The sequence below is a fragment of the Eulemur rufifrons genome, chromosome 28 (assembly GCF_041146395.1).
Source record: "Eulemur rufifrons isolate Redbay chromosome 28, OSU_ERuf_1, whole genome shotgun sequence".
Taxonomy (NCBI): domain Eukaryota; kingdom Metazoa; phylum Chordata; class Mammalia; order Primates; family Lemuridae; genus Eulemur; species Eulemur rufifrons.
In genome coordinates, this window is record NC_091010.1 from 49,020,428 (window position 1) to 49,040,935 (window position 20,508).

Below are 20,508 nucleotides of genomic sequence, written 5' to 3' on the forward strand. Positions count from 1 at the left end.
CTTAAACTCCTTAAGTATTTCTCATATGTTGGTTAAATGAGGATAACAATGGCACTGAGTCATAGAGTTGTTAGAGAAATGATATGACATAGGAAAAGTGCTTAATCCAAGGCCTCAAACTTAAGTACGCAGTTAATCATAATGGCTATTAATAGGTAGAGCAAGATAAAGACCTGGCTTAGTTGGTGTGGTTGGCCCTTCCCCAACCCTAGCCATTTAGGCCTACATGAGATACTAGCTCTTTTTTTTTTAATTTCATATACCATGAAAATTGCCTTTTTTTTTTTTTTTTTTTGAGACAGGGCCTTACTTTGTCACTGAAGCTGGAGTGCAGTGGCATAATCATAGCTCACTGCAGCCCTGAACTCCTGGACTAATTTTTTTTTTTTTTGTATTTTTGTATTTTTGTAGAGATGAGGTCTCACTATGTTGCCCAGGCTGGTCTTGAACTCCTGGCCACAAGCAATCCTCGTGCTTTAGCCTCCCAAAGTTCTAGGATTTACAGGTGTAAGCCACTGTGCCCAGCTGAAATTCACCCTCTTAAAGTGTACAATTCAGTGACTTTTAGTATATTCACAAGGTTGTACAACCAATTCCAGAACATTTTCATCATCCCAAAAAGAAATTCTGTACCCATTAGCAGTCACTCCTATTCCCTCTTCACCCCAGTTCCTGGCAATCACTCATCTACCTCTGTCCCTATGGATTTGTCTATTACAGACATTTCACATAAATGGAACCATATAATATGTAGTCTTTTGTATCTGGCTTCTTTCACTTAGCATGTTTTCGAGGTTCATCCATTTTGTAGCATGTATCAGTATTCATTCCCTTTTATTGCCATGTAATATTTCATGATATGGGTATACCCTATTTCGTTTATCCATTCCTCGATTGATGGACATTTGGGTTATTTCCACTTTTTAGCTATTATGAATAATGCTGCTATGACAGCATTGGTAGACAGGTTTTTGTGTGAACATGTTTTCAGTTCTCTTGGGTGTATACCTAGGAGCGTAACTACTAGGTCATATGGTTACTCTGTTTAACTTTTTGAGGAACTGCCAAACTGTTTTCCAAAGCAGCTCCACCATTTTTATTCCCACCAACAGTGTATGAGTATTCCAATTTTATTACATTCTCTCCAACACTTGTTATCTGTCTTTTTGTCTTTTTTTTTTTTTTTTTTTTTTTTGCCGTAATAGAGGGTGTAGAATGGTATCTCACTGTGGTTTTGATTTGGATTTCCTTAATAATAATAATAACTAATGGTGTTGCGCATGAGACACCAACTTTTAGATCAGCTCTCTTTGCGCCCCCAGCTGTATATTTCCTCCAGAAAGTCTCTCCTGGGTTTCCGTCCGTCTCCTACCTAGACTTAGCAGTAATTTTTGGCCTCTGGGATGCTGATGGATACCTTCCTAGTGAGGTGCTTTTGGGAAGACCTTTGGGCAGGTTCCAATGGTGGGCAGCTGTGTGTCTAGGATTTAAAGCACATGTTCTTGTCAGCAGGTTCAATGTTATCTTGAGGCTGGCACAGCCATTGGCTAAGCTCACCAAACTGCTAGGACAAAGCCAGCCTCTCCCCTGGACACCCCAGTGAGCAGGATCCAGGGGTTCTTGAGAGGCCATCTCATCCATCCTTCTGCAATAAGACGGTTAGAACCCTTCACCCCCACTCTATCAGACTGAGGAAAATATATATTTTTAAATCCCTCTAGAAAGAAATTCCACTGGCCCCACTGACTACCAGCCAGGATTTTAGCAGACTTCTGTATTAGAAAAATTCTTTTCTCTGACTCAGATCCCACCTACTGTAGCACATGCCAGTTTCCCCTCACGCTTTCCTTTCTTGGAAGTTGTGAGAGACAGCTGCTCCCTAGGAGGGGCTTCAATCTCTGGTTAGACAAAACCGCTTTGGCCGGAGAAGCCCTCACGTGAGGAAGGCCAGACCAAGCCAGGCCCCTCCAGGAGACTAAAGACTGAATGACCTTGTCACTTGGCTATCACCTGGTCAGCCTGCTTTGAAAAAGAGACCTTCTGACAGGCTTCAGGTTATGTGTTTACCCTGAGGCTGGGCCATTCCAAACTCATGTTTCAGAGTTTAGAGGTTGCGTCCAGCCAGCCTGTGGGTGGTAATCAAATGCAGGTGGAGACCATCTGGCCAGGCCTGTCCCTCCCACCCAGCCAAGCAAGGGCTGGCCTGCCCACCACAGAGCTGGCCCAGAAAGCACCCCGTGTGGAGGCAGATGGTGTACACGTGTGTGTGCACACATGCACGCCCGATGTGCGTGTGCACACAGCCCTCCTTAGTGAGGCGGTGCTGTGTGGATGCGTATGATCCGGTGAGTTCTCTCTGTATCTGAGCATTCTCCCCATTGTGCAGCCCAAGAAGAACATGTTTCTTTTAGTCTGTTTCTCAAGTTTTTGCGGTTAGAAATCATGTATTTTTCTTGGCCCAAGATGAAAGCCTTGGAGTAATGGTCTAATACGTTTTACAAAGCTGCTTCTAATTGGTGGCTGCTTGAAATCTTCCCTTTGCCCTAGTGACCCATCTCTTTTTACAGAGTTTTAACTCACGTCAATCTTGCATTACCCCAGGTTTTCACACCCCTCCCAAATCTGCCACTCCAGGGAGGCAGCTCTTCCAAAGTTAGTTTGTGTAGCTGTTCCCTCAGCCTTCCTGCACTGAATTGACCCCACTGAGGGCAATTCAGCAAGGAAATAAAATCGCTTACATTGTATCTTTCCTAGCATCTTCTTCTAGCCTGGCCTCCAGAATTCCACATATGTACCCTCAAAATGGATTCTGCCTCCCCACTTTGCTAGATACCCAGGGAAAATGCAAACCATGGATACTTCCTTTAAATATAATTGGGTTTGATCATGATAATTTCTAAGGATTCCTTTTCAATCCATAGAACTTAGTTTCTCAGAGGTGATTTTCTCCTGCCAAGTGCAGGAAGGCTGGGTTCACCCAGATGCACAAAGCTAGGACTGACGTCAGCTTCTGAGACTCTGGAATCTCTTTCTATGGAGTCTTGCAGCCTGGCCTCTTGGGGGTGATAATGATGAAGGAACGATGCCACGTCAAATGGTGGGTTAGGCATTGACTGCATCATCAGCCCTTTTCACCTCTGATCTCCTGTTCCAGGAGCTTGGCTAGCAAAGGAGGTCTTGACTGTCATCTTAGTTTCTGGTTTGTGTTTGTTTGCTGTGGAATTTACACGTGTATAATCATTGTGGTTCATGTTTGTACAAGATATAATTACTGAAAATTATATCATGAGCATATTTTAATTTTTAACCCTTCCCATGCTGGCAAGTCTCTTATGGCTCTCAGGAACCCCTCCCTGGATGCTTCCCTTCCCTGAGGAGCTGTGGCGCCCACCAGCCAGGCCCTATTCTCTGGTCCACATCCTTGCCCTCCCCGGCAGAAATCCATTTCAGGGACTTCCCTGAGACTTGGGACTCCTGGGTGTTTCCTGCAGGCAGGGAGGAAGGCGTTCCTGCCTCATCTCACTGACACTTTGATGAGTTGTGGCCACAGAAGCAGTAATCCTTATCATTCTGGGTCACCGAGGGATGGGAAGGGAGGGCAAACTGTGCTTCTCTAAGGTTCCAGCCAGTGAAGAGGGCACGTGGAGTGCCAAGTTTCAGGAAGAGCATGTGCTGATTGAGGAGTGCGTGTGGTGTGCTGTGTTTCAGGAAGGTTATACCCTTGCGGGGCAGAGTGGAGTTGGGAGTGGAGAAAGGGTCTCATCCTCCCAGACCATGTAGCCTTGTTGGTGGCTCACAGGGTATGTATTCTTAACAAGCAAAGTAGGTGCTTACAAATAATTGAAGGAACAAGGAGCATAACAAGGAAGATTTTCAGCAGTGTCATACTGGGAGGAATGTTCCAGAGGCTCAAAATTTGGAACGCATAATTCAGAGTGCCAGCAGAGGGATTTGGCCAGGCCAGGCCAGGGTCATATACATATACCTATAGCTGGCAGGAGGGCCAGGCACGAGTCCTGGATCCTTACAGGTTTTTGAGGTTCTTTCTCCTCCCAAGGCTCACATCTTCTGAATAGAGAGTTTACATGCTGAGGCCACCAAAAAAGGGGGAAACTTTAGACTTTCAAGGCAATAATTGAACTTAAAACATTTGCTTTTTATTTCTTTCAGGTTTACAGGAACAGACGGACCTAGTGGTTTTGGCTTTGAGTTGACATTTCGTCTGAAGAGAGAAACAGGGGAGTCTGCCCCACCAACGTGGCCAGCAGAGCTAATGCAGGGCTTGGCCCGATATGTGTTCCAGTCAGGTAGGAGCCCAGGAGCTGACTGGTATGCAGGTCCTTTTGCCATGATCTTGGTTGGCTTTGAGAACTTCAAGTGTATTTTGATGTCTGTGGAGTGACCATTCCTGGGAGCTCTATACCCCACTTGTATCATGAGGGCGTCTTGTTTTGCCTAGTATTTCCTGGGTGAAAAGCTACCTGGGCCATGGCAGGGAGGGATATGTCACTGTGCCTTCCAGCAGCAAGTGGGCGTTCCTGCCACTGTTCTGACGCTTTGCGCCCTTGCTGTAGTCTGCTGTAATTAGCACAGTCCTTCCTCCTTGCTCCTAGTGGCCTAGATTTCTGGGGCCACAAGCATACATGTTAATCTTGGCTGAGGCTTGGGTTAACAGTAGAGGGTGGGGAAGAGTGAGAGAAGGAATTGCCAGGAACTTGCTCCCTTATGGGGTGAAGGGGAAGCTGGAATCAGGCAGGATGTTGACAGTCAGAAATATTGTTTGATGGCCAGGTGCAATGGCTCCTGCCTACAATTCCAGCACTTTGGGAGGCTGAGGCAGGAGAATTGCTTGAGCTCAGGAGTTTGAGACTAGCCTGGGCAACATAATGAGACCCTGTCTCTACAAAAAAATTTAAAAATTAGCCAGGTATGGTGGCACGTACTTGGGAGGCTGAGACAGGAGGATCACTTGAGCCCAGGAGTTTGAGGTAACTCCCTGCATACTGCTTAAGCCAGTGCATTCATATGTGTACCTGCTCAGGTGGACAGAGATCAGAGAAATGTAAAACAAGCGTTATGAACCACTATCGGGTGGGAGTAAGCAGATAAACTTCTGAAATTAGTTCTGAAATGGTTCTGAAATTATAACACAAGTCAGTGAGAAGATAAGATTTGATTTGATTTGTTCATTTCACCACCACACAGTAAATATCACCAGTAACCATTTGGTAACTACTAATGTGATCATTGATTCAGACGAAGATTATCAGTGGCTGCTGAAACCAGTGGGTTAAAGGGTTGCTGGGGGAACAAGATATTCACAAGAATCACTCCACAGATTACTACTTATTAAGAAGAGAGGCCGGGCGCGGTGGCTCAGGCCTGTAATCCTAGCACTCTGGGAGGCCGAGGTGGGCGGATCGTTTGAGCTCAGGAGTTCGAGACCAGCCTGAGCAAGAGCGAGACCCCGTCTCTACTAAAAATAGAAAGAAATTATATGGACAGCTAAAAATATATATAGAAAAAATTAGCCGGGCATAGTGGCTCATGCCTGTAGTCCCAGCTACTCGGGAGGCTGAGACAGGAGGATCCCTTGAGCTCAGGAGTTTGAGGTTGCTGTGAGCTAGGCTGACGCCACGGCACTCACTCTAGCCTGGGCAACACAGTGAGACTCTGTCTCAAAAAAATAAATAAATTAAAAAAAAAGAAGAGAAAAAGAATACCTTTAACCGGCTGGGCGCAGTGGCTCACACCTGTAATCCTAGCACTCTGGGAAGCCAAGGCGGGAGGATAGCTCAAGGTCAGGAGTTTGAGACCAGCCTGAGCAAGAGTGAGACCCTGTCTCTACTGAAAATAGAAAGAAATTAGCTAGACAACTAAAAATATATAGAAAAAATTAGCCGGGCATGGTGGCGCATGCCTGTAGTCCCAACGCTACTTAGGAGGCTGAGGGAGAAGGATTGCTGAGGGAGAAGGAGTTTGAGGTTGCTGTGAGCTAGGCTGATGCCACAGCACTCTAGCCCAGGCAACAGAGTAAGACTCTGTCTCCAAAAAAAAAAAAAAAAAAGAATACCTTTAACCACGGAAAGGTTTGGGTGGACATCACCTTAATCAAATGATCTAAGGTAGCAACACTAATAATGGAACAAATTATTATTCATTGCAATGTGAAGTATGAAACATCAACTATGTAGCACTTTTCCAAAAATGTTTAACTGGAGTGGAATAATGAACAGTCAAATCCAGATTGTGAGACATTTTATAAGATAACTACCTAGATTCTTCAAAAACGTCAATGCTGTGAAAGACATAAAAAGGCAAGGGGTAGGGAGGGAGGCTGTCCTAGATTAAAAGGAACATGATAATTTACATGCACTGTGTGATCCTGGATTGCATCCTGAATTTAAAAAAAAGGTAATTTTTAGGCCAGGCGAGGTGGCTCACGCCTGTAATCCTAGCACTCTGGGAGGCCGAGGCAGGTGGATCATTTGAGCTCAGGAGTTTGAGACCAGCCTGAGCAAGAGCAAGACCCCATCTCTACTAAACATAGAAAGAAATTATATGGACAACTAAAAACAATATATACATATAGAAAAAAAAATTAGCCGGGCATGGTGGCGCATGCCTGTAATCTCAGCTACTCAGGAGGCTGAGGCAGGAGAATTGCTTGAGCCCAGGAGTTTGAGGTTGCTGTGAGCTAGGCTGACGCCACAGCACTCACTCTAGCCTGGGCAACAGAGTGAGACTTTGTCTCAAAAAAAAAAAAAAAAAAAGTAATTTTTAGGACAGTTGCAAAAATATGAATGTAGACTGTGTATTAGGTAATAGTATTATCCTACTGTGAAATTCCTTAGGTGTGATTATGATATTATGGTTATATAGGATAATGTCCTTGTTCTTAGGAGACAAAGGCTGAAGTATTTATGGATAAAATGACATGATGTCTGCAACTTAATTGTCAAATGATTTGGCAAAAAAATAAAGCGTGTGTGTGGAGAGAGAAGAGAAAGCAAAGGTGGTGAAATAGTAATAACCGGTGAAGCTAGGTGAATGGTACTTGGGTATTTGTTGTACTGTTCTTTTAACTTTTTTAGAGAATTGGAAATTTTCAAAATAAAATAAAAGTTGTGGCCGTTTCTTGGGTATATGTTGACTAATGTGCACTGTAGTCCCTTTGGCACTGATGGCTCCTCTGAGTGTGGCTTTTAAGTGACTGCTGTAGTTTATACCTGAAGATGACTGTAGGCACTTCAGAGTGGGGCAGGGTGACTACACTCCTAAAAGCATAATACTTGACTTTCTGTTTCCATATTTTCTGTAATATGATTGTACTACTGAAATAATAGGTAAAACAAATCTACTTTAAAAGATTTTTTAGAATGGGGTAAGGAATAATAGTAAATTATTTAAATAATAGGAAAATTATCAGTAAATGGTAATGATTTAAGATAGACCATGGCCACAGGCCTACATTTTGATGAGGATAAGAGCTAACATTTAGTAGTATGTCCTGTGTGCCAAGTATGGCTATGAGTGCTCATTTAGTATGTAGACAAGCCCTGTGAGTTAGGCACTGTTACACCAGCCTCACAGTTGCAGAAAACAAGGCAATGCAGAGAGGTTAAAGCAGCATGTTCAAGATCATATATCTAGTAGGTACAAAGGCAGGATTTGAACCCAGGCAGTGTAGCTCTTAACAGCACTTTTTTTTTTTTGAGACAGAGTCTCTCTTTGTTGTCCAGGCTAGAGTGAGTGCCGTGGTATCAGCCTAGCTCACAGCAACCTCAAACTCCTAGGCTCAGGCAATCTTCCTGCCTCAGCCTCTCAAGTAGCTGGGACTATAGGCGCTTGCCACCATGCCCGGCTAATTTTTTGTTTCTATTTTTAGTTAACCGGCTAATTTTTTTGATTTTTAGTAGAGATGGGGTCTTGCTCTTGCTCAGGCTGGTCTTGAACTCCTGACCTCAAGCAGTCCTCCCGCCTCGGCTTCCCAGAATGTTAGGATTACAGGCATGAGCCACTGGGCCTGGCCAACAGCACTTCTTTTTCTTTCTTTTTGAGACAGAGTCTAACTCTGTTGCCCGGGCTAGAGTGCCGTGGTGTCAGCCTAGCTCACAGCAACCTCAAACTCTTAGGCTCAAGCAATCCTACTGCCTCAGCCTCCCGAGTAGCTGGGACTACAGGCATGCGCCACCATGCCCAGCTAACTTTTTCTATATATTTTTAGTTGTCCGGTTAATTTCTTTCAATTTTTTAGTAGAGATGGGGTCTCACTCTTGCTCAGGCTGGTCTTGAACTCCTGACCTTGAGCGATCCTCCCACCTCGGCCTCCCAGAGTGTTAGGATTACAGGCGTGAGCCACCATGCCTGGCCCCAACAGCATTTCTTTGTTTTTTTGTTTTTTTTTTTTTAAACAGCCAACAATTTTATTAATAGCACACAAGTTCACTGATTTGTCATATACTCTGGAAATTGCCAACATCAGCATCAGCATAAAGGTTGCTTTCCTCAAACGGTGCCCAACAGCACTTCTTAACCGTGATGCTGTGTTGCCTGTGACTCAGTTGACATCTTGTGTGCTGGATATCTCAGGCTGGACAAGGAGACATATGAGAATCATCCACATAGATGATTGCTGTGGGCTTACACAGTACTCCATCATGCCTCCATGCTGATGCTTAAAATAATGACATTCTGGAACATTGCAAAATAGAAGAGGGCGCAAAATCCTCTTAAATTCATCCTTTTACCTTTTAATTTTTTTATTCACAAAAATATGTGTATAAAAAGTACACATATAACTAACTATACAGCTTGATGAGTTTTCACAAGCCAAATAACACCCATGTAATTAGCACCCAAATTGCGAAACATACTAGTTCTCCAGAAACCTCCCTTGTGTCTCCTATCCTGACTTCCAGCAGCAGCATCCTTTCATTTTTTTTTTTTTTCTATTTCACTGCATAGTCAGGTCCTCAGCACCATGTGTCTGAACTTGTTGCTAGTAGTCTAAGTAGGCCCTCATCTCCACTCCTCTTCCCTGCACTGCTCTCCATTCTGTACGTGACTGGTTGGCAGGTTGGCAACATGATACGGTGGTTTGAGAGTGTGGCCTCTGGACCCAGACTGCCTGTGTTCGTAGCTCTGCCAGTTACTGCCTCCTTGGGCTGCATGTACATCCATTTGCTCATCTTTAAAGCAGGGGCAATAGTAACTGCATGAAATCATTGAGAGGGTGAAATGAGTTAATACCTGTAAAACACTTAGAACAGTGTTTTACTTACTAGTACATAGTAAGTACTATATAACTATTACCTACAATTAGTCTTATTGTTCAATAGAACAGTGTTTTTCTTAGTGGTACACAATAAGTACGATATAAGTATTACCTGCAATTCTTATTATTCAGTCTTAAAAAACTTCATATGGATTGAAAAGGTAGGTACATTGGTCTTTTTTTTTTGCAGTAACAGTAAAGGCCACCCCATTTAACAGCAAAACCCTATTAGGAAATGCCTTGCTTGTCCCTGAATCAGATGCCTGCCTCAGCTGACATCATGACATTTGGTGCCATTGTCTTGCTCACACACTGAAAATTGGTAATAGTGATACAAATAAAATTACCTTGTTTTGTATATCCCATTATACAACCAAAACCAAATTCAGTTCAGATATAGCTCCTTGGCTTTATGTAGTTGATTTATGTAGTTGCCTGTGAAGTCTTTGCAAATCAAACCCTATTCTAAATGCAATAGAGCACATGCAGTTTAGTGAGACCTTGTAGTAAATCCTTTCATAAGGTGAAGTGTCTTTTTATAGTGTGAATAATTGCCCCTTATTGTAAAATGTTTTGTAAGATTGAGTTTAGGCCTATCAGGTTTTCTCAGAGCAGAGCACACTCAACTGATACTATAGAGAACTTCCCTTGTGACTTGGAGACATTACCCTGTGTGGTTACACTTACAAGGATTACACATGTACATATTATCCAGAACGTGTGTATTTTATGTTTGATGTGTACACAGATACACCTGCATGTGTACATAGCATTGTAATTCTGTGTGATGATCTTGCCTTGCTTGTGCCATCTGCCTTAAGCCCAGTGACTTTATGTGGAGCACTCTGCCCACCCATTTGCATGTAAGAACATGCCAAGAAGTATAATCAAGTAAGTGGAATGTGTAGACCTGCTTTTCCAGATCTAAATAGCATACACAGTTTTACCTTCCAGGCTTGGAAATAGCATCAAGGCAGCGGAGGCAAAGGAAAGAGGCATGGTGCAACTCAGGATGTGTGCAGAGGGGTGGGGGGCGGCAATGCCCACAGCCAGCATGCGGCCTTGCAAGGCAGCCTTGAAGCCTGCTCTGAAGAATGACCTAGACAGGCCCTGGAACTTGGCCCTGACCTGCTGGAGGACAGTTATCCTTTGGTAGGTTTGCTCAGAGGGTGGAAGCTGAGCTAGAGAGAAAAGAAAGTGGAAATGACAGAAACCCAGGACAGAAGAGCATCCAGAGGTGGCGAAGGCTTCCAGATGTGGGAGTAGAATAGGTTAGGGTTTATCTTAGTTGGGCCTCTTCTAGTTATAAGAAATTGACAGAAACCCAACTCAAACTACCTTAAACAATAACAGACTTTATTGGCTCAGATAACTGGGAGAACCCAACCAGGGTTTCTGGTGTGGCTTGATTAATATGTTTAAGCAATGTCCTCAGGGCTATGACTGTAGCTATGACTCTCTGCATATTGGTCTTGTGCTATAGACTGACTCTCCCCATGTGCCAGGAAAAACAAGCACCACCGTTCCTAGTTTCAGGTTCTCTCTGTTTGTAGTCCCAGCAGGCAGAAGGCTTTTTACTTTCAACATTCCTACATCAGTCCCAGGGGAAGGACTCAGATTAGTTCTGCCTGGGCCATGTGACCACCCTGGTTGGTGGTGGTGGTCCAGGTGGAGCACCAGGATTTATATTTAAAGTCCTCCCTGCTCCTCACTTCCAAGCACAAGGAGTGGGAGGGAAGTCATCTAAAACAAAGGGCAACCACTGGCAGAAAAAGAATAGTTATGTCTCTGGGTGGGCAAAATCAGTTGCTCCCACAGGGCTGTAGGGACGTCTCTTACCTCAGTAACCTTGGTGTGCAGTTGGACTTGGGAGTCAAATCATTAGAGGAGGTGTATATGGAATGGGTAACTTTTGTTCTGTTTTGTTGTATCTGTTGGGATGGTTTTGAGTACAAATAATAGAACACCCTGACTAGAATGGCCTAATAATAGGGCACTTAGCTTTCACAGCAAGTTATCCGGAGGAGGGGCAGTTCCAGGCTGGTTGTCATCTGTTCAACAACATCGTCAAGGACCTGAGTTCTTTTCAACTCTCTGCTCTGCCTTCCTCAGCACTTCAGCTTGTCTCTTTAAACTGGTTTCCTCATATTCCATTTCCTCATGCTGCCATGATCCCTAGCATCCTGGATTCACACCTGGCAGAGTCCATAAGCAGTAAGAGAAACATTTCTGTCCTGTGTCTCTTTTAAAGATCAGTCAAAACCTCCATAGAACTCCCCTCATTGATGTCCCCTTGCATCTCATTGGAAACTGAGATGACCATGTTGGCTGGGAATGGGCCCAGCCATGAAAAGGCAGAAAAACAAAATTAGGATTCTGTTAGTAAGAAGGGGAGTGGCCATCAGGTGGGCAAAACAGTATCTGCTACTGCCACCTAAGAAGCTCAGCCCCCTGCCTAGGATCTGAGGAGCCTTGCATATTGGTCAGGACGCTGGGCCAGTACAAGAGTATCATGTAGAAAGAGAATATTCCAGCCATGAGGATAGGGTGGCTGTCATTTTACCTGCTACAGCAGATTTAGAACCTAGTCTAGCCTCTGGTATGAATCATTTGGAAAGTTCTGCAATAAAACATCTGTAACTTCACCAGTAGACACTTCGATGTCTGTCTTTCCTATAATACTTTGCAGTCAGTTTCTCTTACTTTCCTATTCCCTTTTAATTTTCTGATCAGTTTATTCTTTCTCCTTAGATTGCCAGTGACTGCTCCCCTACCCCTCATCCTCTGGGTTTCATTAGAAAGAAACCATTTCCCAACTCAGCAGGGCTAGATTTCTGAAGTACACTTTAGAATTCTGCTGGAGAGGCTGTCTGTCTGCTCTCAGTTTTGCCATTGGTAGGCCCTAACCACAAATTCCAAGGCAATTTCACTTGAGTTTTTAGGAGAAACATCCCCCCCTCCCCCTTTTTAACTGACACTGTGGAAATTCAAGTGCCTTCCCTTGCTGCAGTTTAATGGCATCCTCATGACATGTATTGAGTCGGGCTCAAGAGGGAGACAGGATGGCACCATCTGAACAGGGACCTCTCCTGAACTGTCAGAGCTCGTGGCTGATTGAACTCTGTGATACTGATAGATTCTAATGCCAACAGAGATTTAAAAACAAACAAACAAACAAACAAAAAAAAAAACCACTTTCTTTCCTTTCCCCTGTTTATAAAAGAAATACTTGCTTATTATATCTGAAACTTAGAAATGTATGATACAGAAGATGAAAATCCTTCATAATTCATTCCCTCACTGAGAAAACTTTGGTGTTCCTATTTCTAGATTTTCTTTTTAGATAGAATTATCATTATTTCTTTTCTAGATAGAATTATCATTGCTTTTCATACTGTTTTGCAGCTTGCTTTTTTTACTTAATGTCTTTTGGACATCTTTCCATGTCGGTATGTTCTTTTTAATTCTATATTTTTTTAGTATCTAGATATACTGTACTTTATTTAACCAGTCTTCTATTGTTGGGCATTTGGGTTATTTCCAGTTTTTTCCTACCACAAACCTGCAGTGAGCATCCTTATATGTCTTTGTACTCTTGCCTAAGTATTTCTGTGGGATAAATTCCTAGAAGTGGGAATGCTAGGTTAAGAGAAATGAACATTTTACATGTTAATAGCCATTGCTAAAGGATTTTTTAAAAGTGAGGGGAAGTTAGATGAATGAATGTTATTAAAATAATACTGTTGTGACCATCCAGTAAATGTTACAGTTGTTTTCAACAAACAGTGGAATGATTGATATATAGAAGTATTTTTATAGCAACAAAGAACTCTACTGAGTCCTTCGAATCAATCCCCTTTCTTAGGTTACTTGGCCTGAGAGATTGGTTAATACATGCTAAATGACACACATTTGGGATTAGGAAAGATCAGTAAGATCTTATGCAGTGTATGGTACAGTTTAGATCTGCCCAGGAATCCATCCATCATGCTTCTTGTCTTTGAAGTTGGAAGTGCTAAGGGACACGGCCTGCCTCCTGAAGTCAGAGAGACTTTTCCAGATAACACGTTAAGTTTTATATATGGAACCTCAGTAAATTGCCGCGTTTTCTTGAGTTTTGCCTCCTTCTACTTTTCCTACAGTTAACACATGTAGTTCAGTGTTTTCCTGTTGAGGCCGTGTTTTTTTTTTTTTTTTTTTTTTTACACAGAGTTTCACTCTGTTGCCCAGGCTAGAGTGCAGTGGCGTCAGCCTAGCTCACAGCAACCTCAACCTCCTGGGCTCAAGCGATCCTCCTGCCTCAGCCTCCCGAGTAGCTGGGACTACAGGCATGCGCCACCATGGAGGCCATTTTTTAAAACTTGCTTTTCTATAGTTAAAAGTAAGTGAATAAAACACTAGCTATTAAGCACCGTATTATCCTAGGCACTTACATTCTTTTATTTAATCGGTGCAATAGGTAGCCCAATGAGGAAGATACTAATATTGTCACTTTTCAGATAGGGTTGGAAGGTGATGCGCCCTGCAGAATTCCTTGCAGCTGCTGAGCGCAGGAGCGAGCCTCCTGGCCAGCCTGGTTTGTGTGCTGTATCCTCTCAGCCTCCAAGGATCCATTTTAAATGAAGAGCAAGGACTTGGGGGAAAAGGAGCTCTTTTTCACCAGTTGTATTTATTTTATTTAAGTGCCTGTTTTTTGAGATGCTGGGTAAGCTATGTGGAACAAACTTTCCACTGCCCATAGGTAGTAGAGATAGACATTGAAAAAGTAGGCAAATAAATATTTGATTCCATAAGATCACTAAAAGGGAAAGATGAAGAACTGAAAGAGGCGTCTGTGGCTGGAGGAGGTGAGGGAGAGGAAAGGGCTCAGGAAAAGCTGGAGGCCCAGCAGGGAGGGGAAAGTGCTGAGCTTTGAGGTGAGTCTGGATTTGATTCTAAGGGTAGTGAAAAGCTATGCAAGTGAATTAGGGAAGAAGGTGAAATGGCCAGTCTGGGGAGTGAAAATCCTTTTTTTTTTTTTTTTAAGATGTACTTGGATTTGAAATGTTTGAGACTTTCTGCTTGCAGTTTGAGTGTGGCTCATGCCCAGAAGGGGCTGGGGGCTGCTGCAGCAATTTAGAGCACAGCTGTCAGGGTCATGGGCTCTTCTCAGCTCTGCCATTCTCATCCTTGGGTCCTTGAATGCAGGATAATCCTGTCCCAAGCCTGCTATCCCCTGAGATTCTCCAGCCTAAGGAGGGGACCTGTCTTCTCTCTTGCGGGTGTTAGCAGCCTCAGCATTACTGTGCTCAACAGCACACCAAAGGGCAGCCTTCCCAGATCCAAGAGGTAGAGCAGGCTTTGCTTCCTCATCCCTGCCCTGAAGGCGAGTGAAGGAAGTCAGGAAGATTGAGTGAGGAGCTCAGAGCGCATCCCCAGGTAAGACGTTGTTAGGCTGCAGTTCAGCTTCTCATCTACAGCTCACCTGGCTTTCTTCTCTCTGATGTCCCAAGTGTATGTGTTCTTAATATCTTTGCCTCACGTAAAGCTTTCTGAAAGGAGATGCTCCATCATTACCAAGGCGAGCTGTCGAATTCTGTTGTTTCCTGGTTTGGATAAGCTGCCTGTCGCTCTTAGTCAGCTAACCAAAGCCAAATGGAGCTGCCTAGCTATATTAATGTCATTTTTCTTCCTCATACTCTTTTTGATTTTCCTGACATTTACTTTCCCTCAGCCTGATTTATCCTCTTTTCTGGTTGCTATGGATCTGTAAAATATTTTCCCTTTCATCTGTTAGTGATACTGACCAACTATAAGGGAAAACAACCCCTGCTTTCTCTGTGTTTTCCCAAGATTTTGGATTAATAGTTGAAAGATTGTGTTCCTATGCCACCGAAGAAAAATAGGCCAATCCCTCAGAAACAAGTTTGTGCCCTAAAATTTAAATAATTTAGCCAATATATAAATCTGGGTGTTTTTAGGGAAAACTTAAACCCTAAGAGCAGAGGTTGGCAAGTACAGTCTGCAGGCGCAATCCTGATGGCCACCTGTTTTTGTAAATAAAATTTTGCTGGATCACAGCCATGGCCATTATGTTATTGCCTGTGGTTTCTTCTGTGTTATAACAGCAGACTTGAGTAGTTATGACAAGTACTATATGGCCCTCAAAGTCCAAAACATCTGATATCTGGCCATTTATTGAAAAGGTCTACCGACCCCTGACTTCAAGTGTTTTCTACTTCTGAAAACCTAAGAATGGGGACTGGTTCTCAAGGACCTGGTAGTGTTCTTTGTTATAAAAGAAACAACTCAAGTGTAGAAGTGGCCATCTTTAAATCTCTGTGAGATTCCAGAGGCCCTGTGAAATGAATTGCCTTAGCTGGGTCCTATGCCGCAGCCGGTGATAGAAGAATCAATCACAGTACTCGGAGGGTTTCTTGGGGGAGAGCGGACTGCATCTCTTGCTGAGCTGCTGCAGGAAGCAAATTCCTTTAGCTTCCATGGGTCTGTATCTTACTTGGGGAACTGCTTTAAATGCTTTGAGCTACTTAGTAGAAAGAGGCTATTTGATACAGACATTAACCTAGGGTAATTCACCCTCAGACTAGTTCTCTCCTCTCTGGTCCCCTGTGGAGTCTTAATTGGTTGGCTCTTTCAGCAGAAACTGGCCGTTGTCTCTAGCGCCTGCATTTCTGGGATGCTCCCTGCAGGGGGCAGTGAAGATCACTGGCAAGTGGAGCAGACCAGCTAGAGTTAGGATGGTAGACCCTGCATCTCTGCAGGCAGGAGGTAAAGCCCTTTGATGATGCAAAACTGCTCATGGAAGAATAGAATGTTCAGTGAAGAGGGCTGGAGAACAACGTGACTGGGAAGAGAACCCAGGTGGCAGCTTGCCTGGGTTCAAATCCCACTTGGGCCATGTGGGACCCATGGGACCTGAGGTCAAAATCGAACATCTCCAAGGCTTGGTTTCTTCATCTGTGAAACACAGGTCATCATAACTTCTACTTCATAATACATGTAATGCTCCTAGTGCAGTACCTGGCATCATACATGGAAGCAATTAAGATTATCTATGTTGTTATTTAAGAAGCATATTGCAACAGACTTAAAAGAAAAAGGAAGCATATTGCAGCATTGTGTAGAGTTGGGTTCCAATTCTGATGGCAATATATGCATGTCCACATAAATGACTGGAAGAGATACATGAAGATATTCACAGAGGCCATCTTAGGGTGATGGGGTTATGAGTCATTGATATCTTTTTGTACCTTCCTGCCATTTTGAGGTTTTCTGCATAGAGCATAGATTTTATTATCAGAAAAGAAAAACCAAAAGGATAACCATGACTGAATTTTTAAAAGAATTTCTCAGAGGACAGGGACAGTGAACCCTGAGAAGCAGGCCCAGCCCAGTATCACAGGTGCTGGTAGGACAGGTCACTGCCTCAGGATGTGCTCTACAGTACTGAGGAGGATGTGTTTACTGTAACAGCTTTGGATAAGATGCAGTGACCCGCTTTCTTTCTCATTTTCTTCATAGGTCTCTCAGTGGAAAATGACTAGCGCCCCTGAGGCAGACACAGTACTGCTTGGGCTCCCCTGGGAGTGGGTCTCCACAGCCAGGCCTATCTTCTTCCAGGGCAGATGCAAAGACAGGGTTCTCTTATTTGTGTTCTCTCCAGGACTCAGGGCCAGGAGATCAGCCTGGCCCACCGTCCAGAGTTCTGATGAGGTTCCAGCAGCATTTCTGATTCCTCACAGAGCCCCCTTCCAGGAATATGACAATTGGAATTAGAATAAGGGAGGGAAAGACGAAAGAACTCAGGTGCTTTTCAAGAGGGATTTGCAGCAACCCAGGTGATGGGCTGTTGTTTTGCTGGCATGAGCAGGTGGACTCTGAAACAGCAGGGAGAGGACCTTCCTCTGCCTTGTCCTGCTTGGCCGAGTGGAAGCTGCATGCCTGGGATGCTGCACTAGGCAGGGGAGGCATCTCTGGAGTAGGCTGCAGCCCAGGATGCAGACCTTCCTGAGCCCCGAGCCTAGCTCTGCCAGGCCCTGTTTAAGTTTGAAGATTTAGGGAGAACAGGACACTGTCAACTTCCTGGACCAACTGGGCATATCTAGGTCTTTCCCATATTGAGCAATGTGGTGACCTGAACATAGGAATTCTTTGTCCTTTGCCTTTCTTCACTGGGCCACTCAGATCACACATGCATTGTCTTCTGGCCTGGCTGGTGCACTTTTATTCCCCCAAACAAAAATAACTTTATTGTTTTTCAGATTATAAAAGTGACATGTAAAAAAATCCAAACAATACTGAAAACATAAAAAGAGCAAGTCACCGAACAATGGGTAGAGTGGAGTTGCATTTTTACTTTAAAAAAAGAAAAAAACAGCTGGGCGCGGTGGCTCACGCCTGTAATCCTAGCACTCTGGGAGGTCGAGGCGGGAGGATTGCTCGAGTTCAGGAGTTTGAGGCCAGCCTGAGCAAGAGCGAGACCCCGTCTCTACCAAAAATAGAAAGAAATTATATGGACAACTAAAAATATATATAGAAAAAATTAGCCGGGCATGGTGGCGCATGCCTGTAGTCCCAGCTACTCAAGAGGCTGAGGCAGAAGGATCGCTTGAACCCAGGAGTTTAAGGTTGCTGTGAGCTAGGCTGACGCCACGGCATTCTAGCCTGGGCAACAGAGTGAGACTCTGTCTCAAAAAAAAAAAAAAAAAAAGAAAGAAAGAAAGAAAAGAAGAAAGTATGAATTTGATTATACATGCTCAGAAGAAAGTCTTGAAGATTGCATATCAAGTGTTAACAGTTGTTATAACTGAGAAATGGGACTGATGGGGAAAGAGATTTTCAGTTTTTATTTTATATACTTCTCTGTTTGCATTTCTTATAATAAGCCTGTATTACTTTGCAACTTAAATAAACATATAATTAAAAATGAAAATAAACATGCCTCTGAGGCAGCCATTCTTTATTTGGTTATCATCCTTCTAGACATGTCTCTATGCATAAAATGATGAGACAGTTTTACTAAGTACTGTGTGTATTAACATGCTTTCATCACCCAGCGTCATGTCATGGAGGTCTTTCTAGTTAAATAAGTATAGCTCAGCTGCAACATTCACAATTGGTTGCATGGTATTCCATTGTACGATAGTAAGGTAATCGACCCCTCTGGTATAAACAGACCAGTCTTGATGAGCTTTCAGATAGTTTTCAGTTTTCCTCATTTATAAACAATGCTGTAAGGAACATCCATGTACATCTTGGCCACTGTATCCACTTATCTCAGGATAAATTCATATAGTGGGATTATGGGTCATAAAGTCTGCACATTTTGCAGTTTGGCACATATGCCCAGCTGTGCTCTGTGAAGGTGACTCCACCAGGCAGGGTGGCCCCTGCCATGACTGCTACTATGTTCTTACCTATAGTCCTGGCCAGTCGGCAGGCCAGGTACCAAGAAAGCACCGTGTAGCCTTTCAAGTCGATAAAATGAGTCACAGGAGTCTTCCAGCTTTTGGTAACTTCAAGGCTGGCTTTATTCCAGTGTTAAGGAAGTTCTCTGAGGCTGGAGGCATATGAGCTACGCAGACTCTGTGGCTCTCAGCAAGCGCTGCTAAATGCACTACCTCAGTTCACCCTCACGACTCAGTTCCTACTCCATCCCTCCAAGCAGGAAGAAATGTCCTGTAAAGGAGTCTGTTCTAAACACTGAAAGGTTATCACTAATGATTGCTCCTCTTCCTGTAATCAGATCACCCAAAATTGGTTATCTGTAACCCCTTCTCTGGATCTGATTGGTAGGGAAGCTTTGAAAGTGCACAGGGCAGGTGCGTAGACAGCTGAGAATCTGGCTTTTACACATATGCTCAGAAGTGTCTGCTTCACGTCCCATCTCCGAGCAACAGCCTCTCCTGGGTGCCACCTCTACAAGGGACATGGACAAGTGGCACCAGAAAAGGGTAGCTTTCAGACTGGCAAAACCTCTGTAAACTGTGCAGTCTATAAGGAATGGCTATAAAAGTGAGGAAACTGGAAACATTTTAGTTTGAATAAGCAAAGACTTTGGGGTAGTGTAGGGAGTTGAACTATGACCCACACAAAATATTTGAGATCTCACCATATGGTAAAGGGATTTGACTTTTCCTTTGTTACCAAGAATAGAGAACTAGAAAGCTGTTAACTGTTCACTGGGATGTAGAAGCAGAAACTCACCATCTCTGAAGTTGTCCTGGTAAAGTCTGGGCAGTCTTTACTAGGCCTTTGTAGAGGGGATATTAGCGCTGGGTGTGAAGTTGGTGATTCGGGAGTTTAGACTACTGAACCCAGAGGCCGCTGAATAACACTGGTTTTTCTTCTAATCCAGCATTCTTGTGACCACTTCTGTGCTTCCTCTGGTTTCCTGCAAACAACTCTACCTCCTTCCTCTTCTCAGTGCTTCCCAGCCCTCCAGGTCTGACCCAGCTGGGTGATCTCTGAGAACACCCATTAATACTGTAGCTGGGTTTCTTGATGTAAATTAAGGCAGGAAGAGAGGGGGTTTAGTTTCCTGAGCAGAAAATTAGAATCATGGCTCTGCCACAGTGGATGGATTCTGTGTCTGTGTTGTAGTTCCCACTGGCTCCTTCTGTCTTCATTCCTTTTTGTATAAATAGTGGCCATGTCTTCCAGTGGTTGAATCTTTCAAATGAAAAACAACTGCTTAATTTGTACTTTCAGTACACAGGGTAATTTTTACATATTTTAATTATTTTCTTGGATTCTAAAAAACGCCCTGCAAAGTAGTCAATGTCATCACATCATGTTTTGATATGTGAAAAAGCAGATGTAGAGAAGTTAAGTGGCTTCTTCAAGGCTACACAGCAAAGAAAATTGCATCAGAGAATAAAGCAAGGATACCTGTTATTACCTGGAGACTCTTAACTTGAGGATCTGGTTTTGTCTTGTTGGACTTAGGGGTAAACATAATACATTTGGGGTAACTATGTGCCCCCATGATCTGGTAGAAGAAAAATAATCAGTGCTAAGGAGTGATACTTTTACCTTACACTAAGGTGGCCAGTGACAGAGCTAGAGAGAAGTTAGTATTGCATTAGTTTATCCTTTCTTCAGGTTGCTGGGGATGAGGCCAACCAAAATACACTCAGGGTTAAAAGTTGATGTTTCAAGCTAGTAGCCAATACATACACAAAAAGAAAGATGTTCATCTCACTCATAATAAGACAAATGTAAGTTAAACT

The 20,508-nt window shown here is 43.5% G+C and overlaps 1 protein-coding gene across 2 annotated transcripts in view; it reads left to right on the forward strand.

Annotated features, from left to right (window-relative positions):
* SUFU (SUFU negative regulator of hedgehog signaling) overlaps window positions 1-20,508 on the forward strand; it is a 104,915-nt gene that overhangs the window by 27,734 nt on the left and 56,673 nt on the right. For both annotated transcript variants that reach the window (XM_069461095.1, XM_069461096.1), the window contains exon 3: window positions 4,171-4,307. In XM_069461095.1, the coding sequence (XP_069317196.1) occupies window positions 4,171-4,307 (137 nt within the window). The remainder of the gene's footprint in view (window positions 1-4,170; window positions 4,308-20,508) is intronic.